General features: G+C 50.0%; 5 protein-coding genes across 5 annotated transcripts; 4 read left to right on the top strand and 1 right to left on the bottom strand.

Moving 5' to 3' along the window:
* Positions 1 to 817: 817 nt before the first annotated feature.
* On the top strand, positions 818 to 9,424 carry BKA67DRAFT_509967 (uncharacterized protein; the record flags this gene model as incomplete). The annotated part of the gene is made up of 12 exons (XM_046097284.1): positions 818 to 925; positions 977 to 1,048; positions 1,111 to 1,197; positions 1,255 to 1,312; positions 1,377 to 1,710; positions 1,777 to 2,070; positions 2,136 to 2,515; positions 2,627 to 3,154; positions 3,227 to 6,208; positions 6,275 to 8,061; positions 8,185 to 8,502; positions 8,588 to 9,424. The coding sequence occupies 12 exons, from the start codon at positions 818 to 820 to the stop codon at positions 9,422 to 9,424; spliced, it is 7,785 nt and encodes a 2,594-aa protein (XP_045963065.1).
* A 2,089-nt stretch (positions 9,425 to 11,513) lies between these two features.
* BKA67DRAFT_2007 (uncharacterized protein) lies at positions 11,514 to 14,137 on the top strand. Its single transcript, XM_046095414.1, has 5 exons — positions 11,514 to 11,689; positions 11,754 to 12,053; positions 12,155 to 12,464; positions 12,611 to 13,130; positions 13,215 to 14,137. The coding sequence occupies exons 1-5, from the start codon at positions 11,641 to 11,643 to the stop codon at positions 13,920 to 13,922; spliced, it is 1,887 nt and encodes a 628-aa protein (XP_045963064.1). The 5' UTR covers positions 11,514 to 11,640; the 3' UTR covers positions 13,923 to 14,137.
* A 529-nt stretch (positions 14,138 to 14,666) lies between these two features.
* Positions 14,667 to 16,730, top strand: BKA67DRAFT_615251 (carboxylesterase family protein). Its single transcript, XM_046105430.1, has 2 exons — positions 14,667 to 15,226; positions 15,280 to 16,730. Exons 1-2 carry the CDS (start codon positions 14,709 to 14,711, stop codon positions 16,517 to 16,519), a joined length of 1,758 nt encoding a protein of 585 aa, XP_045963063.1. The 5' UTR covers positions 14,667 to 14,708; the 3' UTR covers positions 16,520 to 16,730.
* A 248-nt stretch (positions 16,731 to 16,978) lies between these two features.
* BKA67DRAFT_511428 (uncharacterized protein) lies at positions 16,979 to 18,400 on the bottom strand (the record flags this gene model as incomplete). Its single annotated transcript, XM_046097403.1, has 1 exon — positions 16,979 to 18,400. The coding sequence occupies one exon, from the start codon at positions 18,398 to 18,400 to the stop codon at positions 16,979 to 16,981; it is 1,422 nt and encodes a 473-aa protein (XP_045963062.1).
* Positions 18,401 to 19,077: 677 nt separating this feature from the next.
* BKA67DRAFT_511347 (FAD binding domain protein) lies at positions 19,078 to 20,887 on the top strand (the record flags this gene model as incomplete). Its single annotated transcript, XM_046097396.1, has 5 exons — positions 19,078 to 19,332; positions 19,380 to 19,596; positions 19,677 to 20,068; positions 20,135 to 20,514; positions 20,638 to 20,887. The coding sequence occupies 5 exons, from the start codon at positions 19,078 to 19,080 to the stop codon at positions 20,885 to 20,887; spliced, it is 1,494 nt and encodes a 497-aa protein (XP_045963061.1).
* Positions 20,888 to 21,219: the final 332 nt, after the last annotated feature.

Raw genomic sequence — 21,219 nt, 5'->3', positions numbered from 1 at the left:
CTTTCGTCGCCAAATTTGATTGCAAGTGGAAAATCAGATAGTAAATGAGGGTCGATATCTCTACTCGTATCTTTCAAAGTCACGGATGCAAATATCATTGGTAGGGATAGCGCAAGACCAAACATGTCCTCCCAATTGCTGACTACAGGAAGCATGTTGCGACCTAGCCGATTCGACTGAGGAACCGACTATACATTTCCGGAGTTGATATCTCCGAGGCTATGCGAGCCACTTATACACACCACCCCCGGAGTTCCATTTTGCATCTCACGGTCACCGAACTAAATAGCAAGCAAAAAGGTCTCTTACTTATTTCTGCAACCAGGAGTTACCTCCAGGGCAGAAACGTTTTCTAGTGTTGCGAAGACCGAACAGAAGCAGTCATCATGTCAAAGAAGACTCCGCCACCGGAGTTAGCCTTCCTCCAGTATAGGTTGCCAGTGGCGGAAGGAACTCCTTTTTAGCCACTTTTGATGATAGAAAAGAATAATGCTGATATGCGAAATGATTGGAAGCTCGCTGATATTCAAGATATTTGAACTGCAATGGTTTGCTATATCCCGGGTATGAGAACGCCAATCTTCGTTTTCGTCTTTCCAAGGCACTCAAATTGCAAATTTTCAGGTTACTGTAAAAACACTTCGGGTCTTTCAACCACGACGAAACTTAAATATTGACTAGTTTGCACCTACAGTACAACTCTGCTGTTTTATACTATACCCGTACGTCAAGGGTTGCCGCATCTCCCAAGAGCATACGGCCAGACACTAGATTTTAGACTAATAAATCCCAGAAGCTCCCGGCCTCTCTATTCGATATGGATATCCAGACACCTATCGCTGTGATTGGCATGGCATGTCGCTTTGCTGGGGATGTTGATAGCCCGGAAAAGCTCTGGAAAATCTGTGCTGAGGGTCGAAGTGCTGTAGGTTTTTCCGTGGCACCGTTTTGACTCACATACTGAGTCTTCCTCCAGTGGACGGAGATTCCCAAGTCCAGGTTCAACGTTGACGGTGTTTACCACCCCAACAATGCCAAACAAAACACGGTATGGAAATCTTCATAGACTTGACGCGTAAAGTAGCACGACTAACACATGCTTTTTCGTAGCTCAATATCCGTGGGGGACACTTCCTCACTGAAGATCCTGCCCTCTTTGATGCGAACTTCTTCAACCTTTCTTCCGAAGTGGCGGCCGTATGTACCATTACTGACTTCTAGAAGGTGGGAGATGGGACACTAATAGCCATGTAGAGTATTGATCCTCAATTCAGGCTCCAACTTGAATCTACATATGAGGCTTTTGAAAGTGGTATGTTTTAGCGATCAACTTCCGTACGAAAAGCACACAGCGGAACTAACGGTGCAAATGTAAGCTGGCTTAACCCTACAAGACGTAGCGGGTTCCAATACCTCCGTATACGCGGGCGCTTTCTTCCGTGACTATATCGAGGGACACATGCGAGACCCCGAAACGCTACCCAGATTCCTCTTGATGGGTATTGGCGCCGCGATGGCCTCGAACAGAATATCGCACTTCTACGATTTGAGAGGACCCAGCATGACCATTGACACTGGTTGTTCTACAACGTTGACGGCCTTCCATCAAGCTTGTCAAAGTCTAAGGACCCGGGAATCCAATATGTCCATTGTCGGTGGCGCTAATGTTACGTTCAATCCAGACATGTTTGTCGTCATGTCGTCACTCACGTAAGTATCTACCCAGGTCCACCGGAGAAGCCTTGCACTAGCGGTTGATTGATACTTCACCCGTAGTCTGTTATCGCCTGAAGGAAAGTCGTTCTCGTTCGATAGTCGCGCTTCTGGGTATGGTCGTGGTGAGGGTTCAGCCACCGTCTTACTCAAACGTCTTGATGATGCGCTCAGAGACGGCGACCCTATTCGCGCGGTCATTCGCGAAACGGGTGCAAATCAGGATGGCAGGACGGATACAATAACGACCCCGAGCGGCGTCGCACAGGAAGAATTGATCCGCGAGTGTTACCGTAAATCAGGTCTCGATCCGGCGCACACTACGTATTTTGAGGCTCATGGTACAGGAACACCCACGTATGTCCGAACCTCGAATGTGTCTCATCCCAAGCTATTTTGCAAGCTAATATCCACAACATCAGAGGAGACCCAATTGAAGCTGGCGCCATTGCGTCGGTCTTCAAGAACAGTCGGTCGGCTGATCAACCTTTGAGGCTTGGATCCGTCAAGTCGAATATTGGCCACACAGAGACCGCCAGCGGTCTGGCCAGTATTATCAAGGTTGTCAAAGCTTTAGAGAAGGGTCAGATCCCACCGAGCATCAACTTCGAAAAACCCAACCCGAAACTGGATCTTCCGGGCTGGAAGCTGAAGGTGCCCACCGAATTGGAAACTTGGAACGCCATTAACGGCATTCGCCGAGCATCGGTTAACAACTTTGGCTATGGCGGTGCAAACGCTCATGTTATCATGGAGGATTTCGCAAGTTTTGTCACTCAAAGGAAAATTAACAATAGGCACGGTGAGAACTTCAGCGGAGCGGCTACCAGTATTTCCAACGGCGACAGGAATGATCATTTCAACGGGTCTACGAACGGCGTCTGTAATAGCTCTAATGAATATCCCAATGCAGTGTCTACTGTAACGAACGGTAAATCCAACGAAAACTCGAATGGAACAAATGGACAAACAAGTAGGATTTCTAACGAAACGAATGATAACGGCGTTCACGCTGGCAATGGCCTCTCATCGCACGTATTCGTGCTGAGTGCAAAAGACGAGCGAGCAGCTCAAACGATGATTGAAAACCTCCAAAGGTACTTAACGGAAGCTCGTAATAATAATGAAGTCGAAGAGCGCACGCTACTCAAACAACTAGCGTTCACGTTGGGTCAGCGCCGGAGTCGCTTCTCCTGGGTGTCTTCAGTTGCCGGACAAAGCTTGACAGGCTTGCTTGGCGCTTTCAGCACTCCTAAGGCAAAGCCAGTTCGCAGCTTAGTCAATGAGAGGAAGCCAAGGCTTGGTTTTGTGTTCACAGGTCAAGGCGCACAGTGGTGGGCAATGGGTAGGGAATTGATCCACACGTATCCCGTATTTCGACAATCTCTGGAGGAATCCGAGGAAATGCTGAAAGATCTGGGTTCACCGTGGTCGTTACTTGGTAAGTAGTTTGATCTTGCGTTTTCAGGCGTGATTCCTGATCCTAAAGCGAATGCTTACATGAACGGCACAGAGGAGCTCACACGAGATGCTGAGACGTCCAAAGTCAGCGAACAATATCTCAGTATGCCAGCATGTGTTGCTATTCAGATCGCCCTAGTCCAGCTGCTTGACTCATGGGATATCAGACCCTCAGCGATCACAAGTCATTCTAGTGGTGAGATCGCTGGTGCATATGCAGCTGGTGCGCTGAGCAAGAAGTCCGCTATAGCTATTGGTTTCGCACGTGGTCAGTTTGTCGCCAAAGCAAAAGGTGGGATGATTGCTGTTGGTCTAGGGGTCGAAGACTGTGACAAGTACCTCGCCCGAATCTCGTCTGGTAAGCTTGTCGCTGCATGCATGAACAGCCCTTCTAGCACGACTGTTTCGGGTGACGTCCCTGCCATCGAAGAACTTGAGGCGCTCCTTAAAGCCGATGAAGTTTTCGCTCGACGTCTCCGTGTTGATGCTGCTTATCACTCTCACCACATGCAGGCATTCGCTGAACCATACGAGGCCTGGATCGCCAAGAACGCGAAGCCTGGTCGTCCACAAAAGTCCGAGAATGGCCACTTCATTAGCGACACGCTAAGTGTTGTGTTCTCTTCGCCAACGACTGGTGGGCGTATTGAGAATGCTACAGACCTTTGTGATGCGGGCCACTGGGCGAGGAGCCTAGTCAACCCCGTACGTTTCGTTGAGGCCTTCAAAGACATGGTGAATTCAACTAAATCTGAGAATGATGGTGAAGAAAATGAGGGCGTGGTAGATATGGTGTTAGAAGTCGGACCTCACGGCGCTCTTGGAGGTCCCATTCAAGAGATCTTGAGCTTACCCGAATTTGCCGGCCGCAAAGTACCATATGCAACATGCCTTGTAAGAAAATCAAGTGCTATAGACACGACACATAGCCTCGTTTGCGATCTTTTGCGCAATGGCTATCCTGTCAACATGGACGCTGTCAACTTCCCAACAGGTCGAGTCGGAGTCAAAGTTATATATGACCTTCCCCACTACCCATGGAATCATCAGGTACGATACTGGTCGGAGCCACGACAGAACAGAGAGCTGAGACACAGGCGCGAAGCACCTCATGATCTCCTTGGATCGTTGGTGCTCGGTACAAACAATAACGTCCCTTCTTGGAAGAACACTATCAAGGAATCCGACCTACCTTGGATCAGGGACCACACTGTGCAATCCAATATTGTATATCCGGGCGCTGGTTTCATATGTATGGCTATTGAAGCTGCGTTGCAATCTTGGCCCAAGTCAGGTAGAAATGTCTCAGGATATAAACTCCGTGACGTCGATATCCACCAGGCACTGGTCATCCCGAACGATTCGGCAGGTATCGAGACGCAGATTGAGCTTCGTCCGTGCAGCGAGAAGGCCATATACACCAAGGGTTGGAAGGAGTTTGTGATTCACTCTGTCAGTTTGGAAAATGATTGGATAGAGCTCTGCAGAGGCTTGATCTCCATTGAATTTGAGGTGGATTCACGTCAGTTCTGGAATGACAGTATAGCTGATGGACAGACATCTGCGCGTCTTACTCAGCCAGTTCTCCCGGAGGATTATCGCATGAGAGTCATGCCGCGGGATATTTATGCCAACATGCGCTCGGTTGGGATTTACCACGGCCCAATTTTCCAAAACCTCAAGAGTATTCGAGCCCACTCCAAGCAGTCTGTCTCGACCTTTGTGACTGCAGACACAGCTTCAATCATGCCTTACAACTACCAGCGCGAGCATGTTGTGCACCCTACCACTTTGGATTCCGTCTTCCAGAGTGCTTATACTGCGATGCCTGAGTCCAGAACCACAATGTATTATGCCCTGGTGCCAAGATTCATCAAGTCGTTGTGGATATCTCATAATATCGTAAAGGAGCCTGGCCATCTCTTCAGGTCATACTCAAATATCATTCGTAAGGATGGTCAAAGCGCCGAGGTGGAAATTGTGGTTTGTGATGACAATAAAGTGAAGGATGCAAGCAGTGTTCATCCTGTCATGAAGCTAGAAGGGTTTGAACTGCATTCTCTGGGCAGTTCACCGCCAAAATCTACTGCTAGCTATGAGAATGAGAAGTTCAGTCACGCAGAGTGGGTACCAGATCTGGACCTATCGCCTCCGATGTTTGCGAAACAGCAGTTGAGCCGAACCATTCCCGCAGGTGAGGCAGAGATCATGCTCGATCTAAGACGAGCATGCTACTATTATGTCCAAGATGCGCTCAGCGGCATTGCCGAGGACCAGTTGTCCGGACTCGCGCGATTCTCTCAAAAGTTCTACACGTGGATGAAGGTACAAGAACAACTCGCGCAATCCAACAGGTTAGGGGATGGAAGTTCGGAGTGGAAAGCGGACAGTACCGCTACCAGAGAAGCTCTCATTGAAAAGGTGAAAGGCGCTTCAACAAATGGTGAGATGGTCTGCCGGATGGGTCCTCATATCTTGTCTATCCTCCGACAAGACATCACGCCGCTAGAGCTGATGCTCGAAGATAAGTTGCTGCAAAGATACTATACTGATGCTATAAAGTGGGGTAGGTCTCACCAGCAGATGGGAACACTGGTCAAGCACTTTTCTCAAAAGAATCCGAGAGGGAAGATTTTAGAGATCGGCGCCGGGACAGGGGGTACCACCAGAATGATACTGGCGTCCCTCGGGACAGATGACTCAGGCTGGGGTCCACTTGCCATGTCCTATGATTTCACCGACATTTCTTCTGGATTTTTTGAGGCCGCGCAGGAGAGGTTTGCTGCTTGGAACAGCCTGGTTCGGTACAAGAAGCTCGACGTTGAACACGACCCGGCGGAGCAGGGGTTCGAGCTGGGCACATATGATCTTATCGTTGCATCGCAGGTTCTGCACGCGACGAAAAACATTGAGCGCACCATGTCCAACGTCCGCCGGCTGCTGAAGCCTGGTGGAAAGCTTTTCATCATGGAGACAACACAAGATCCAATGGATTTGCAATTCGTTTTTGGCTTGTTACCTGGATGGTGGTTAAGTAAGTAGCCCTCTCATCCTAACTCGCGGGTTTATCAGCGATGTTTAGATGCTGACAATACGTTAGGCGAGGAGCCTGAGAGGGAGCTCAGTCCATCACTTTCCATTGAGATGTGGGATCGCGTTCTGCATGACACTGGTTTTGGAGGGGTGGAGCTTGAAGCTCATGACTGTGAAAATGAAGAATTTTATTCATTCAGTATAATCGCCTCGACAGCGCTGGAGTCTTCCACCACGAATGGCACCACAGATGTTGCCCAGAATGTTGTCTTGGTCGTTGGCGATGACAGTACACTGCAACAGCCTAGCTGGTCCTGGATCGAGAAGCTACGCTCGGATATCTGTCGTATCATTGGTGAAACCCCGCCTGTTGAGACGTTGCAGACAGCTTCATCAACAGAAGGACGAACATTCATCTACCTTGGCGATGTCGATGGCGTGAGACTTCGAAGTCCAAATGCCGAAAGCTTCGAGGCTTTGAAGCGTCTTTGTACCAAATCCAGAAGACTGCTCTGGGTCACCAGCATGCGCTCGCTTGACGCATCCATGAGTATAGGTCTGCTTCGGTCTGTACGCGAAGAGTATGCGGGGAAATGTTTGATCGCGCTTGACCTGGATGCTAACCGAGAACCATGGACAGCGCAGTCAATTTCTGCAGTAATAGAAGTTTTCAATAACGTGTTACTTCGTCCTCAGATCGCCAACGGGTATCAGGACTTCGAGTTCTCGGAGCGCGATGGGTTGATCCACGTTCTACGCTACTTCAAGGATGTGGAGAAGAACAAAGCTGCAATCACACCCTCTGGACCAAAACAGGCAACCCAAAAGGAGCCATTCTGTCAGCTGGGCCGCCCTTTGAAGATGCGTGTTGGCACTGCCGGACTTCTTGATACACTAGCATTCGAACACGACTTGGACGCAGACAAGGAGTTATGTGCAAATCAGCTAGAGATCGAGCCCCGCGCGTTTGGAGTCAACTTCCGCGATATCATGGTGGCTATGGGCCAACTCGGACATGATAGTACCATGGGTTTTGAGTGCGCTGGGACCGTTGTTCGCGCCGGTATCGATGCTCTGATCCAGGGATTTAAGCCAGGTGATCGTATCATGACACTGCTGCATGGTGACTACGCAAGTCTCATCCGTGTGCCCTGGACCAACGCAGTTCACATACCTGACAATGTCACTTTCGAGGTGGCATCGACTCTGCCGATGGTTTTCACCACGGCTTACGTCGCCCTTTTCGATATTGCTAGACTAGAGAAGGGCGAAAGTATCCTGATACATGCTGCAACCGGAGGTGTCGGCCAAGCAGCTTGCATGCTGGCAAATCACGTAGGTGCCGAAGTATTCGTTACCGTTGGCAGCGAGCAGAAGAGAGATTTTGTTGTCAAGACCTACAATGTGCGACCTGACCATGTTTTCTCAAGCCGTGATGCTTCTTTCAGCGCCGGCATTCTTCGAATGACAGGTGGGGAAGGTGTTGACGTTGTATTGAACTCTCTCGCCGGCCCATTGCTTCAGGAAGGATTCAATTGCCTTGCCCGCTTCGGGCGATTCGTCGAGATGGGCAAACGTGATTTCAAGATCAACAGCCACTTGGAGATGGCGACCTTCAACCGGGCCGTATCCTTCTCCCATATTGATCTTCTACAGCTCGAGGCACACAAGGGCAATCAGATACAGCGCGTCATGAGAGAAACGATTCGTCTCTTCAGTGAGGGACTTATCACAGCCGTGCAACCAATAACTGTCTACCCGGTCTCTGAATTAGAGAAGACTTTTCGTCTCATGCAGGCGGGCAAACATATGGGCAAAATCATCATATCAGTGGGCCCAGACGATCTTGTTCCTGTAAGTCCCTTATTGCTGAAAGTCAATCCGATGTTTATTTCATTTTCCTGATTCTGTCATTTGCGACCCGGGGCAAGACATGTGTCGATGAGAAAATCTTTCACTAAGACTGATGATCGATAGGTTGTGCCTCACATGCTTGTTACCAAGCTCAACCCCCAGGCTTCGTATCTTGTTGTTGGCGGTCTGGGTGGAATCGGTCGCTCAGTCTGCCATTGGATGGTTGAGAACGGTGCCAAGAACCTTATAGTTCTCTCGAGGAGCGCAAATTCGAGTCAGCGAACAACCTCGTTCGTAACCGAGATGGCAGAAGCGGGCTGCAAAGCCAAAGCTATTAGATGCAACATCGCTTACCAAAGCGACCTGGACAGAGCATTGGATGACTGCCGATCTGAAATGCCACCCATTCGCGGTGTGGTGCAAGCAGCCATGGTTTTACAGGTGCGTAACTCAATCCAGGGACCGGATCCTTCTCTTCAACACCCCACAGTGTGGCACAATGCTGACCGGCTTGCTTGTGGTATAGGATTCTATTCTTGAGCAAATGTCGCTTGCAGACTACCAGGCTGCAGTGAGTCCGAAGGTGGATGGAAGCTGGAACCTGCACCAGGCATTTAATAAAGTCGACTCGCTTGACTTCTTTATTATGCTTTCTTCGCTGGCCGGTATCCTGGGCCATCCGAGTCAGAGCAACTATTCTGCTGGGGGTAGTTTTCAAGATGCATTAGCCCATTTCCGCAACCGTCGCGGTCTTCCAGGCGCAGCTATTGACCTCGGAGTTGTGAGCTCCGTGGGTTATGTTGCAGAACACGACAACACATCGGAGCGTCTAGCACGGTCAGGCCACACCATTCTAAGCGAGGAGGATGTCCTCAATGCTATTAAATTCGGCATTAGTTCACCTTTCAGTGGCCAAATGGTGTTGGGCTTGAATCCGGGACCCGGGCCGCATTGGGAGGAGACAGCCATGGGACGTGATATGCGCTTCGCTGCCATTCGCTACCATGAACTTGGATCAAAGACGGAGCGTCAACCCGGCACAAGCGCGGGCAATGCTTCCGACCTTGGGTTGAGGATCGCGGAGGCATCTTCCTTGGAGGAGGCAGCTGACGTGGTGGCGGATGCAATTGTCAAGAAGCTCATGACTATCTTCATGATGCAGCAGTCCGATATCCAGTTGAGCAAGAGACTTTCGGAATACGGTGTGGACTCTCTCGTAGCGGTCGAGCTTCGTAACATGCTGGCGTTGCGGGCTGGTGCCGACGTTTCCATTTTCGATATCATGCAGAACTCGTCCATCTCTAAGCTGGCGAGAGTAGTAGCGACCAAAAGCAGTCATTTAGATAGCAGTGTCATAGTGTAGGGTTTACTATGGTAATGACAGTGACATCAACACTTGACGAGTTTGGTCATGCAAGAACGTGGCGGTTGGGATTGAATAGTCGAGATTGCATCTTTGTCGAGCTGGTAGAGGGCAGTGTTTGAACATTATTGGTGAGACCGCCAGCTGAACTTCTCACAGGATTGGGTACCTTGGGCCGATAGGGCCTATTGTACAGGACAGTTCGTGAACCCCTTGAACCATGACGGAAGTTGGCGCCGGGACCAGTTGAAAAGAAAAAAATAAAATAAAATAAAAGCCACTGGAAAAAAATGCAGGATGTGGAGTCAACCGAACTAGGGATACCTTCCCCCACGTGGACTCCCTGGCCCAGGACCCAGGACTCGGACCCCAGACCCAGGCCCAGGCACTACAGACTAGCCGGTTAGTGGAGGCTCAATCATTCTAACCTTACTATTTGTGTAGAGATTGAAGATGCAATGTTACCCTTCAGATCGTAGCGAGGTGATAAGGATGCACGTTCGACTGATAAAACTCTCTATTTGTCAGGAGCACTAGCAATTCTTTGGTTGCATCCTCTGAATGCAGCAAAGAACGTTAAGCCTAACTCACACCCGTGGCTCTGTAGCGGCCCGCCATAGGTCTCAATGCAAACGGTAAAACGCCCCCGTGGGACATGGCACACTTTCACCAAATCTAACCAAACTAAGATATGTATAGAAAAATATAAAAATATAAAAAGACCCCTCCGAATAGGTGGCGTGCAGGGCTTGGTACCAGTTGAACCATTCCGGAGTCATCGACGTATACTGTAAACAAAATATTATGTATTCGCAGTATTTGGTGGGCGTCCTTAGCGCCAACCTTATGTTCACGTTACGACTGTCACGGCGACCCATAGTAAGCAGCCAGGTATGTAGTGTCACCCGGTTTACATCAGCAAGAATTATCTTTTACTTTGCCACGGTGCACTTTTGAAAGGTAGGGTAGAATGGTGCAAGATTTCGTCCTTGAACCATGCATAGCCGTGGATTCATTTGGCATCCGAATTGCGTAGCATTGGGGTTCATGTTGCGACTAGACTACACTAAGGTTAGTCCAGGATATGTCGTACGCTAAGGACATTAAGCTTTCGTTATCCATTCTCTGGGACTCCACAACGATCCAATGCGTACGTACTATGTGCGCGAACGCTCCGAGACCGTAAAGGCACTACAAACATCGTAATTTGTCTGAATCGAGCCTAGTTCCAACTTGCGAGACATGTGTTTGGATGGATATCAGCAGAGCCAGCCAATACTCGACAGTCGGTGACGCGATACGACCTGTTGAGCACCCCGCTCCCAGCTATGCATCGTAGATGGATGGATTAAAGTTTGATTCTGCTGTACGAATCTGTAAGTACTACTGAGCCACCCCATTTAAGCTAGGACTTTGCCGCTATGCCGGTGGGGCGAGGAGTTCAAGTTGGACACCGCAATGCAATATGTTTTATTCGATAGCCTGAAGCTATACAACGTATCAAGCGACTTCCGTGACAAGGGATGTAGCACAGCGGCCTATGTCTCGCGGTTCCTTCGGTCCACTTCGTTCATGCATAGTACTTATCTATTTATGTGCTCGTCGTCACATGTGACTTATTCCCTATCGACGGATGACGCCACAAGCCACCGATTGCCACCAGCTACAGCCTCACAGGTTTAATATCGGAACTCAGCGGTTGCACGGCATGGGGTTTGTGGTTAGCAAAGCTTAGTGTAACCTGCCCAGCCACTTAAGAATGATCACAGTCATACCACTGATCAACTACCTCACGGGCCGCTCCACTGACGGCATCTTCAGAGAATTGCCGTTACAGGCGCACTTGTAAGTTAATAGCGTTCATTACCTACTTGTATCCGCAAACAAGGACCACACACATCTAATGCCAATCAGCCTCCATTGATATAGAACAAAAACATGTACAATTTTGACGCGCAACATAGCCGATGGATTTATTTTTACTTTTTATATTTTTCAGTTGTCCGCAACGTAGAGTCAATACTAATTGTTCCGACAGCAGTAATCCTTCGGCCCTCGCTTCCAGTGCTGCGTCGACCTCACGACTCACGAGTTCAAGACACAGACACAGAAGCTTACTGCCACTCTGTTGATTTAACGTTAGCTCTGTGTTGCCCTCGGCCATCCTCCTCTCCAACTCTTTCACTTCTTCCACCGACAAACGTAGCATCAAAGCAATGTCTGGACGCACAGAACCACGGCAGCAACCTGGCTACGCCTGTGAAGGTACCTCGCTGCCCTAGACCCTGATCAACAGGTGATATCATAGCATCGCTAATAGTGCGCTAAGAATGCCGAAAAAAGAAGCTTCGGTGCGACAGGAAACGTCCTCAATGCAGTGCTTGCGCCAATTCTGGCATCTCGTGTAGAGTTTTTGAGAAGCGCGCATCACGTAACAGCTCTACCAAAACTGTACAAGATACTGTTGAGACACTGCGCAACCGCGTCGGCATGTCTTCCCTCCCCGACCTGATGCTGACTGATGTGCTTACTTCTATCCATGTAGCTTTGCTTGAGCGGCAGCTTGCAGAATCGCAGTCCACAACCCCGAATGACTCTCACGACTTTGACTTCAATGAAATCACCGATCGTGAGTCCCCTCTCTAGTTTGCTGGCGCTACTGTTTGCGCCATGTTTCTCGTCTCGATTAATCATGGCCGCGCTTGGTTCTGCTAACTCTGGGATACACAGCATTGACTGAAGACACGAGTTCGGAAGAGAACGGTCGTCTCCTGCGATACCCACGACCAGAGTACTTATCCGAGACCGAAAGTGGTTGTCAGTTACGTATCCCTCTGCTACCGACGCCGCCGCTATTACCGTATTCGTCCCCAGGCCATGAACCATCGTCTTCCACTCAGCTTATTAACAGCAATGTTCTCGCAACAACGCATCAAAATCTACCTGCAACACTATCACTCTCATTCTCAGTTTTGTCTGCAGTTTCTCCATTGCCACCGATCGCTCCCATAGACGCAGACAAACTCGTAAGCGCGGATCTGTGAGGCTAATCATATTTTCTATTCGCTCTTCTTTGATGCCTAGCTTCGTCGTGTGGAGCTAGGCAGCTTAGTTTAGGGGTTATTAGACCCGGGCAGCTAGCAAAGCTTACTTTGTGAATAGTTCATGTCTAATTTTGTGTTCCAGAACGCAGCTTTGTTTTGATCGTTTTCATGCCGTCGTTCCTATCCTCAGTCAGGTAAGGACGCTCCGCTGGATCAGCGGAACCGACAAAACCTTGGATGGGTATCAGCGTTGTCTGCAACACGCCATATGGACCACGGCGGCAGCCTGCTCGAGCCAGTTTGCAGGCATAGCAGACAATTTATACACCAAAACGAAGGCTATGCTAGAAGATCTGGATTTAAAGGCCGTCGAAACTGAGCACAGCCGAGTCGAGTGCGTTCAGGCCTGGATTCTTATTACTTACTACGAGTTCGCTAAAGTAAACTATCGCCGAGGTTGGTTGAGTGCGGGCCGCGTTTTCCGCCTGATACAACTACTGAAGCTCTACGAAGTCGACAGCCCGGGAACCTGGACCTTCCCAGATGAAAAAGATCAGATAATAGAGATGGAAGAGAAGCGAAGAGCGTTCTGGGTAGCCTATTGTCTCGATCGTTTCGCTAGTGTTGGTGAGGGTGCGCCAACAACGCTCAGTGAAGAAACAGTACGTAATTCAATATCCTTCAATCTCCAAAGCACAAGTCTGCCGAAAATTCATTGAATTGTCCAATCTCATATATCATTGTAGGTATGCACTCGTCTGCCATGTCCTGAAAGTGACTTTGAAAGCGGAATCATCAAACCGGAATGCTGTCTGGCTGAGGCCATTGTAGACAATGAGCTGAGGACCTACTCTCCACTAGCCGAATGCGCCATTCTGGTGACTATTGCTGGGCGAGCCATGGCACATAAGCAGGTAGCCACCATGGAAGTCTTCTTGGGCAGTCCACCCACAGAATTTTATGAACGACACGAATGGGTATATGACATGCTGACCCGCCGTATTGCATCTCTCGAAGCAAATCATCCGAACCTCAGCTTGGTCTCGAACTCGCTCGTCATTTTCTCGTACCTTGTCGCACAGACCTCTATCATCTTCTTAAGCCATATCATGGATCCTCTGGTCGCTATTCCAGGGAGCAGAGCCGCGGTGCGGCAGTTCCATCGGCGCGGAGTCTTCGCCGCACAAGAAATCGCCCGCTTGGCAAAAGAGCACGAAACACTGGGCTACTTCAGGGCGCACACCTTCATGCCCCAAGTAATATATTTTTGTGCAGCGAGAATGGTCACGCATAGAGAACTCTGGAAAGACGAATTGGACGCGGACGAGCAACAGGTGATTGACACTACATACCAAACTTCGCTGCATGCGCTAGATAACTTTGTGTGGGTCAACAACCTAGCAAGCCATTACCGCTCTAAACTGGAAATGCACATCAGAAACTTGGGGAGGTAGAGGTTGGTGGCCGTCACTATCTAAGACACATGTTGCGCAGAAGAAGGTGGATCTATCGTGGCATAGCAGTAGAACTCACGGCGCAGGCGGCGAACTTCTATTTTGAAGAAAATTATCCACCAGGACAACACTTCGAGTGCCGCAATATCAAGAAGTATTTTCGCTGTGTATGGTGTGTGCGTGATAGCGTTGCTGGGTTTGAATTTTCACACAAGCAATTCGCCATCGGAACCTCCCAGATGGCCGATACTTGGGGAGGCCTGAGTATCATGGCATCGTTTCGTCGTGATGAAAAACGTCTGGTGGTTTCGGTTCTCAGGATTGATTGATTGACAATATCTTGCAGTGTCTCTCCTGCGCATGAGACCTACTATAATCCACCGGTTCCGGCTTTGAAGGACATCTACTGTAGACTATGGACCAAGATGCATGTCGTCGAAAGTGGGCCAAGCTTCCTCTATACAATGTGGGGCAAATTCATGCATCGCCGAAGCCCAATCACCATGTAGCTGCATGGAGTTTCGACAATTCTTACTAGCTTACAGCGCCGGACATTGTATATTGTCGGACTTTGGCTTTGAACTCCGTCACTGCCTAGGAAATTCGAGATAACCTTGCAGCATGAGTAACAAACAAAAAAACCTATTTGAGTGGTTGTTAAATGTGTTCAATCCGACTTGAAATGGTTGCGGCTAACTCAGAGCAAGCTGGCCTATAGAGAGGTCCTGAGTGTGATGCCTTTGCGCAACAATTTCCGCACCCCACAACTCCCCGTACAACAACGATATGCAATTCAAGACTCTCACCGCCACCCTCTGGCTTGCCGGAGCGGCATTTGCAGGGGAATGCCGGAACATCACGGGTCCTGTCGTCCATGATACCCGACATCATATTTTGTATCGTGGTAGCGTTAATAGTGACACAGAGTCCTTTCAGAACATCCGGTTCGGCCAGGACACGAGTGGTGTAAATCGCTTCAAGCACCCGCGGCCGTTTTTTTATCCCTCTGGCTCCGTTGTTAACGCCACCAAAGCAGGTGCAGCTTGCCCACAAGTCCTGGGGAACCCACTGCCCCAGTTCTTTGGCATCTACGGCAACGTAACCGAAATCTCTGAGGATTGTCTCACTGTCCGTGTGACCCGTCCCCTGGGTACACATGCTGACGATAAGCTCCCGGTTATGGTCTATCTTTTCGGATCGGGGTACAACTTCGGATCGATCTACGACGAGATTGCATACGACGCCACCGGGCTTGTGCGAGAGACTGCAAAGAAAGGGCTGCCAGTCATCTATGTTGCTATCAAGTATGCAAAGTCGGTGATCAAGCCCAACCGTGACAGAAGTTGACCTGCAGTAGTTATCGGGTGGGCGTATTTGGTTTTGCGTCATCCAACGAGATCAGAGCCGAAAATAACATCAATTCGGGCCTTCTGGATCAATATCTCGGCCTCCAATGGGTTCAGCAAAACATCGGTGCCTTCGGGGGTGACAAAGGCAAGGTAACCATCTTCGGACAGAATGTCGGTTGGACCAATGTCCAGCTACAGCTGACAGCATTTGGAGGCACAGCCGAACCCCTTTTCCGACGAGCTGTGCTGATGTCTGGGCCCACGTCCGCTGGATTGCTGCTCAACGCTGGTCTTTCAGATGTCAACACAGCAAACTTGGCTGCAAGTCTCAACTGCACTGCAAAGACCGGGAACCAAACCTCAGTGGCGCTCTCCTGCTTGCGCTCCCTACCCTTGGAGACGTTGACGGGGGCCGCCGTGGCGTACGCAAACACCTTCTCCCCTCTTGGTGGCATCGGCACCTGGCGGCCCACCGCACCATCGCCATTCATCCCTGCGTCACCCTCGGCACTTCTCCGCGAAGGGCGCTTCCGCAAGAACGTGGACATCCTCGTGGGCTGGAACGAAGAAGATGGGACGCTCTTCGTGCCCCAGACGACGAACAGCAGCAAAGGCTTCACCGCCGTCGTACAGACCTTCTTTCCTGGACTGTCCGCGGAAAACCTGCAGGCGCTGAGCGACGACCTGTACCCCGCGGCTGGCTTCCACCCCTACCCGAGAGAGGGCATCGACGCCAACTTCTACCGGGCGGCCCAGGTGATCCGCGACGCGCAGTTCACGTGCCCCTCGCTGCGGCTGGCTCGAGCGCTCGCCAGCGGGCAGAGCAGCAACGTCTTCGCCTACTCGCTGAACACTTCCGTCCTGCGCCACGGCCACGCCCTGTATAATCGCAGCTTCGTCGGGACGGACCACTTCAGCGACATACCCTACGTATTCGACACCGTCGCCAAGGTGTACTCGGCAGTAGCCGACCAGAGTGATTACGACATGGCCTCTCGCACCTCGGCCAGCTGGGCCGCATTCGCCCATTTCGGGCAGCCTACAATTCCCGGTCTGTCGGATGAGCAGCTACAAAAACGAAACTTGACTTTTCCCGACTGGAGCCCTGTTTCCGATGGATACGAGTTGAGAGTCTTAGGGGGGGTTCGCGACGGCATGGCCGAGTTAGAGGGTTCCTACGATGAGAGAATCGAGGAAAGATGCGACTTCTGGGGTCAAGAATCAGTTCTTAGCCAAACCTGGGCTTAGTACTTCTAGCTTGACCACTTATCCATATTGATATTGAGTGTTATTCTACTAGATAGAATAACCCTGTCATGATGTGGATGAACTTTCTTTCTACTGCAATGGTAATCTCACACACGAACGCTAGTCGTCGCATACACATCCTGTCAAAGAGGGAGCATTAAACTTAGAAGCCAGTCAATTAAATTGTGGGCTTAATCGAGAGATATTACTGAAATCGTCTCCATTGGAAAAAGACACGTCCATGTCTTCAGTTTGTTGCCAGTGGTATTGTAACACCCATCATCTAAAGTTTTGTACCCAGTGATCATGTGCGTATCGTTGATTACACCGCGAATTCCAGGGACAAAGAGAAGAAAAACCCAAGACAACTTTTGCTCTAACACAGCCACCCCAGGGAACTCATCGATATTTCTTCGTGAACGACAGCATTTAACCCACTAATATGCTCAAAAAAAACGCCTATGGCCTCCTTCCAGCGGGCGGAACGCTCTGCTGGTTATGGAAAACATCGTTTGGATCCACCACTTTCTTGACAGCCCGCAACCTCGCGAGGTTGGTGCCCCAGTATCTCGTCCGCGCCTCGTCGTTATCCTCTCTGGGATCGACATAGCCGGCATAGCCTCCGTAAGCGGCCCCGGGGTGGCTGTCGGTCACTATCTTGCTCAGTCTGTTGAGGAATTTCACGAGGGTTTGCGACACCGCGCCTGTGGTGGTGCCCTGGTTGAGCATGGCGAAGACGGCATCGCGGTGCGGGAAGGCGGTGGCGGTGGAAGGGAGGGCGCCGATCTTTCCTCCACCGAGCTCGAAATTGATGACCCAGAAGTCCGCCCCAGTGTCCGCGGCGGATAAGTAGTTGAAAAACTGGTCGACAGCTGTATCCGGGATGAAGGTTTCGTTGTTGAAGAGCAGGGATTTGGCGTAGAAGGAAGAAGGGAGAGCGATGCCCGACTCTAACATCTGGCTGCTCCACACCGTGGACAGGTTGCGGTAACTGGTGTAAACATCGGCAGTGGTCTGCTGTGGGGGAGGGAAATGGGTTGTAAGGTTCAGCGCCTTGAATTGCTGCAGGGTTCCCAAAAAGCCGCCTGCGACCAGGATCACGGATGGCGCGATCGTGAGGGTTGATGATAGCTCAGCGGGTATGGGGACATCTCGAATCCATTTCTGCCAGTCTTTCAGCAGTCGGGCTCTTGTTGCTGCGTCAGACGTCACCCACGCAAATGAATAGTTGATAATCGAGGTTGGTGCTGGATCAGACTGAAAGATAAACTTGGTGACGACACCGAAAGACCCGCCAGCACCACGTATAGCAAAGAATAAGTCACGATTTTTCTTCTCAGATGCACGAACGATCGACCCATTGGCTAACACGACTTCAGATTCGACGATATGATCAGTCAGGAGACCAGCAGGTCGAGAGGTGATACCTACTCCTCCAACTGTTGCATGGCCGCCAACCCCGATGGAGAAACTCAGGCCGTGAGGGAGGTATCGTTGTCCTGCATTCCACAGATTCTCGTTGAGCTCGCCCAGAAGCATACCGCCACCCACTGTAGCCCGTCCAGTCGCTTCCTCGAATGAGAAGCTGCGCAGCTTATCAAGGTGTACCGACAATTCACCAGTCGAGGAACCAAAGTTACCATAGTTGTGGCCGCCGCATCGGGGTTGTACCTTGATGCCTGCATTGACAGCACATTTAACCACTCCCGCGACTTGAGCAGCAGTCTCGGGGAAAACTATAGCAGCAGGCGTGACTGCGATGTCCAGATTGTATGGTTTCACTGCAGCAGTATAATTCGCCTGGCCTTGTAGTAGAACCGAGCTAGAGATGCCGCCCAGTGCTACAACGAGACATTCGGCAAACGATCGGGTATAAGGCATGATGTGTGAGTATAAGAGGTCATAAGATAGTTTAAACGATGCAGCCAAGTCCTGCGTGCATCTGTTGCGCATTGATCGACCTTTTGTACTGCAGTAGAAAGTTTCTTTCCCGCCGTGGCCACATGTTCATCCACCTATCTTCACAGATCATGAGATCCAAATCAGACCCTGCAGATATAATCAAGGCTGTCTCAGCCTCATTGTAGCTATTTACCATAGGATGACCCCGAGAAGCATATTCAAGGCCATGTGATACGATCCTTGTGGCGTACTTGCAGAAGTCCGAAGTCCGGAGACACCAATAGTCCTCACAATGCAGGTTGCGTCCAAGCCAGCAAGGATGCCAATCAACTATTTTCGGACACGATTAGTGTAGAAGGAAGAACCACAAAAGCTATTTGTTCTCGGCTTTGTGACCTATGCGACAACTCCATTAGCTCCGGAATGCTTTAGTATGCTACGAAGTCCAGTTAACCGCGGAAGATCAATTACAACTAGAAAGCCAGCCAAGCCTCAACGGAGCTTGGCCATATCCACCTCGTATAGGATATTCACTGTAGTCGAGAATGAGACGGGATTCAATGGCTTGATCAAGCATAAATAGAGCAGAAATCATGTGCCCGTGAAACCTAGGGAGCGATACCCTAGAGATAAGCTGAAACATTGTTCCACAGAAAATGGTGTGTGTAAGACTCCTCGCGTTTTCGTCTGCCCTGTTCTCAGTCGCTGGATCTTGTAACCATATCGCCGAGTTCTATTCCATCCTTCAGCATCGCGTATCGAACGAGAGCCTCATCTTCTACCCCTACAACGCCTCGTCGTCTCCGAGCTTAGAAGTGACAAAGAGATGGGACATCTTCACAGAGCCCAGTTTCAACGGAGTAATCAAAGCCGCCACGGAGAAAGACATTCAGACTGCAGTAAGATTACAGGTTGATCCCCTAAGATGTAACAGTTTTATTTACATCCTTTGGTAAAGATTTTGTTGGCTTCCAAGCATGGCATTCCATTCCTTGCCACTGCAGGCGGCCATGGAACCTCGGGGACCTTAGGTCGATTAAACGGCGGTCTGAATATTGATATTGGTCGGTTCAATGCTGTGGAGTTTAACCCCGGCGACAACACCATTACCGTCGGCGGTGCTGCGCACTTCTCTCAGATTATCAATCTGTTGCATGATGCTGGCAGAGAGATGCGTGAGTCCTCATTTCTCTACTGTCTGATTCAGAATAAGCCTGTATTGGTGAAACATAGCTTGACTGAGCGTAATCGGCAGCGGTGATATCCTCCAACTGTGTCGGTGTAGTTGGTGCCACCCTGAACGGCGGATTGGGTATCATGCAGGGCATTCACGGCCCTCTTCTTGACTCGCTTTTGTCGGTCCGCCTTGTTACAGCTAAGGGTAATATAGTAGAAGCTTCGGAGAAGCAGAACCCTGATTTGTTTTGGGGTATCCGTGGCGCTGGTTTCAACTTTGGCATCGTCATCTCGGCGAAATACAAAGTGTTTCCCGCTACCAATGGAGGTCAAGTGACCAATGCCGATTTTCTGTATGTCGCGCCCCAGAACGGCTCGGTCTGGCAGCTGATGTCATCGTTCGATAAAAATCTCTCTGCTAAGATGGCACTCACATTCTTCGTGCTGGTGGACCCAAGCGTTCCCGGTCGCGTTGTTAGTCAGCCCAACAACACCTCATCCTACTAGATTCACACCAAACTAACTTCATATCAATAGCCTGTCATCGCTGTGAATGCAGTCTACTTCGGACCAGAAGAAGAAGCTGCACTCCTCCTCGAGCCCATGCGAGCTATCCAGCCGATCATGTCCAATGTGACAACGGTGCCAGCCAACCGTGTACTAGATGCGCAATTCTTTGGCCAGACGGCCGGCAACGGTCAGTGTGACTCGGGTAACGTTGTCAACATCTACAGTCTCGCCTTGAACCAGACGGATGTGCAAGCGTGGACATCACATTTCAACAGGCTGGTTGACTTCTATGCTGAGTATCCAACATACCAGGGACGCCTGCTTGTCCAACGATTTCCCGCAAGTGGCGCATTGGCGTTGCCAGATGATGCGACGGCATTTCCGCATCGTGAGGCAAAGATCCAAGTGTGAGTGAAAAGGCCCATGTCGATTCCCTTCACCATTTAAAAAAATAAAAAATTTTAAACGAATTGAAAACCTTGGTTGTCTCTCTCATCGGATACATACTGATCGACGAATCATATTAATAGGAACATGGAAGGATGGTACACAAATAGAAGCCTCGACACCCCCGTCAGCGACTTTCTCCGCAATGAACGAACGAGATTTCAGGAAACCAGTGGGTTCCCCGAGTTATCCGTGTATGCCGGCTATGCCCATGGAGATGAGGGCCCTGCTGCTTGGTACTCCAGTCGCAAGCTTAAACGGCTTGTGGCATTGAAGAATCGTTGGGATCCCAAAGATCTGTTCAGCTGGAATAATCCGATACCTAATCACTAGGTAGATAAAAAGAATTTGACGAATATGACTGTCGAATGACGCATCATGTATTATCCAATCTTGCTCTACCAACTCTGAGTGACGTCGGAATATCGTTAGCATTATTCTACTCTTGCTCGGTTGAGCCACAGAAATTGCGTTTGCTTGTCATTTACAAGTACAGGCAGATGTGCTCGGGTTTATACTTCAATGAGGACTACGAAGGGCATGGCAGACTGTGGCAGATCAACTGCGACATAGTAGGTCTGTGAGGTGACACGGGTGGAGGCTGCGCCGATGAAATTATTTTAGTACTCACCATCGGGGATTTGGATGCCATTGTCCGCCCTTGA

This window comes from Truncatella angustata (genome assembly GCF_020726525.1).
Source record: "Truncatella angustata strain MPI-SDFR-AT-0073 chromosome Unknown BKA67scaffold_1, whole genome shotgun sequence".
NCBI lineage: Eukaryota > Fungi > Ascomycota > Sordariomycetes > Amphisphaeriales > Sporocadaceae > Truncatella > Truncatella angustata.
This window is presented reverse-complemented; position numbering and strand designations above follow the sequence as displayed.

Coding starts and splice junctions, on each gene's coding strand:
- BKA67DRAFT_2007 (XM_046095414.1), top strand. CDS start 11,641: ATGTCTGGACGCACAGAACCACGGCAGCAACCTGGCTACGCCTGTGAA. Junction 12,054..12,154: donor CTTCAATGAAATCACCGATC/GTGAGTCCCCTC, acceptor TGGGATACACAG/CATTGACTGAAGACACGAGT. Junction 12,465..12,610: donor AAACTCGTAAGCGCGGATCT/GTGAGGCTAATC, acceptor TTTGTGTTCCAG/AACGCAGCTTTGTTTTGATC.
- BKA67DRAFT_615251 (XM_046105430.1), top strand. CDS start 14,709: ATGCAATTCAAGACTCTCACCGCCACCCTCTGGCTTGCCGGAGCGGCA. Junction 15,227..15,279: donor GTCATCTATGTTGCTATCAA/GTATGCAAAGTC, acceptor GACCTGCAGTAG/TTATCGGGTGGGCGTATTTG.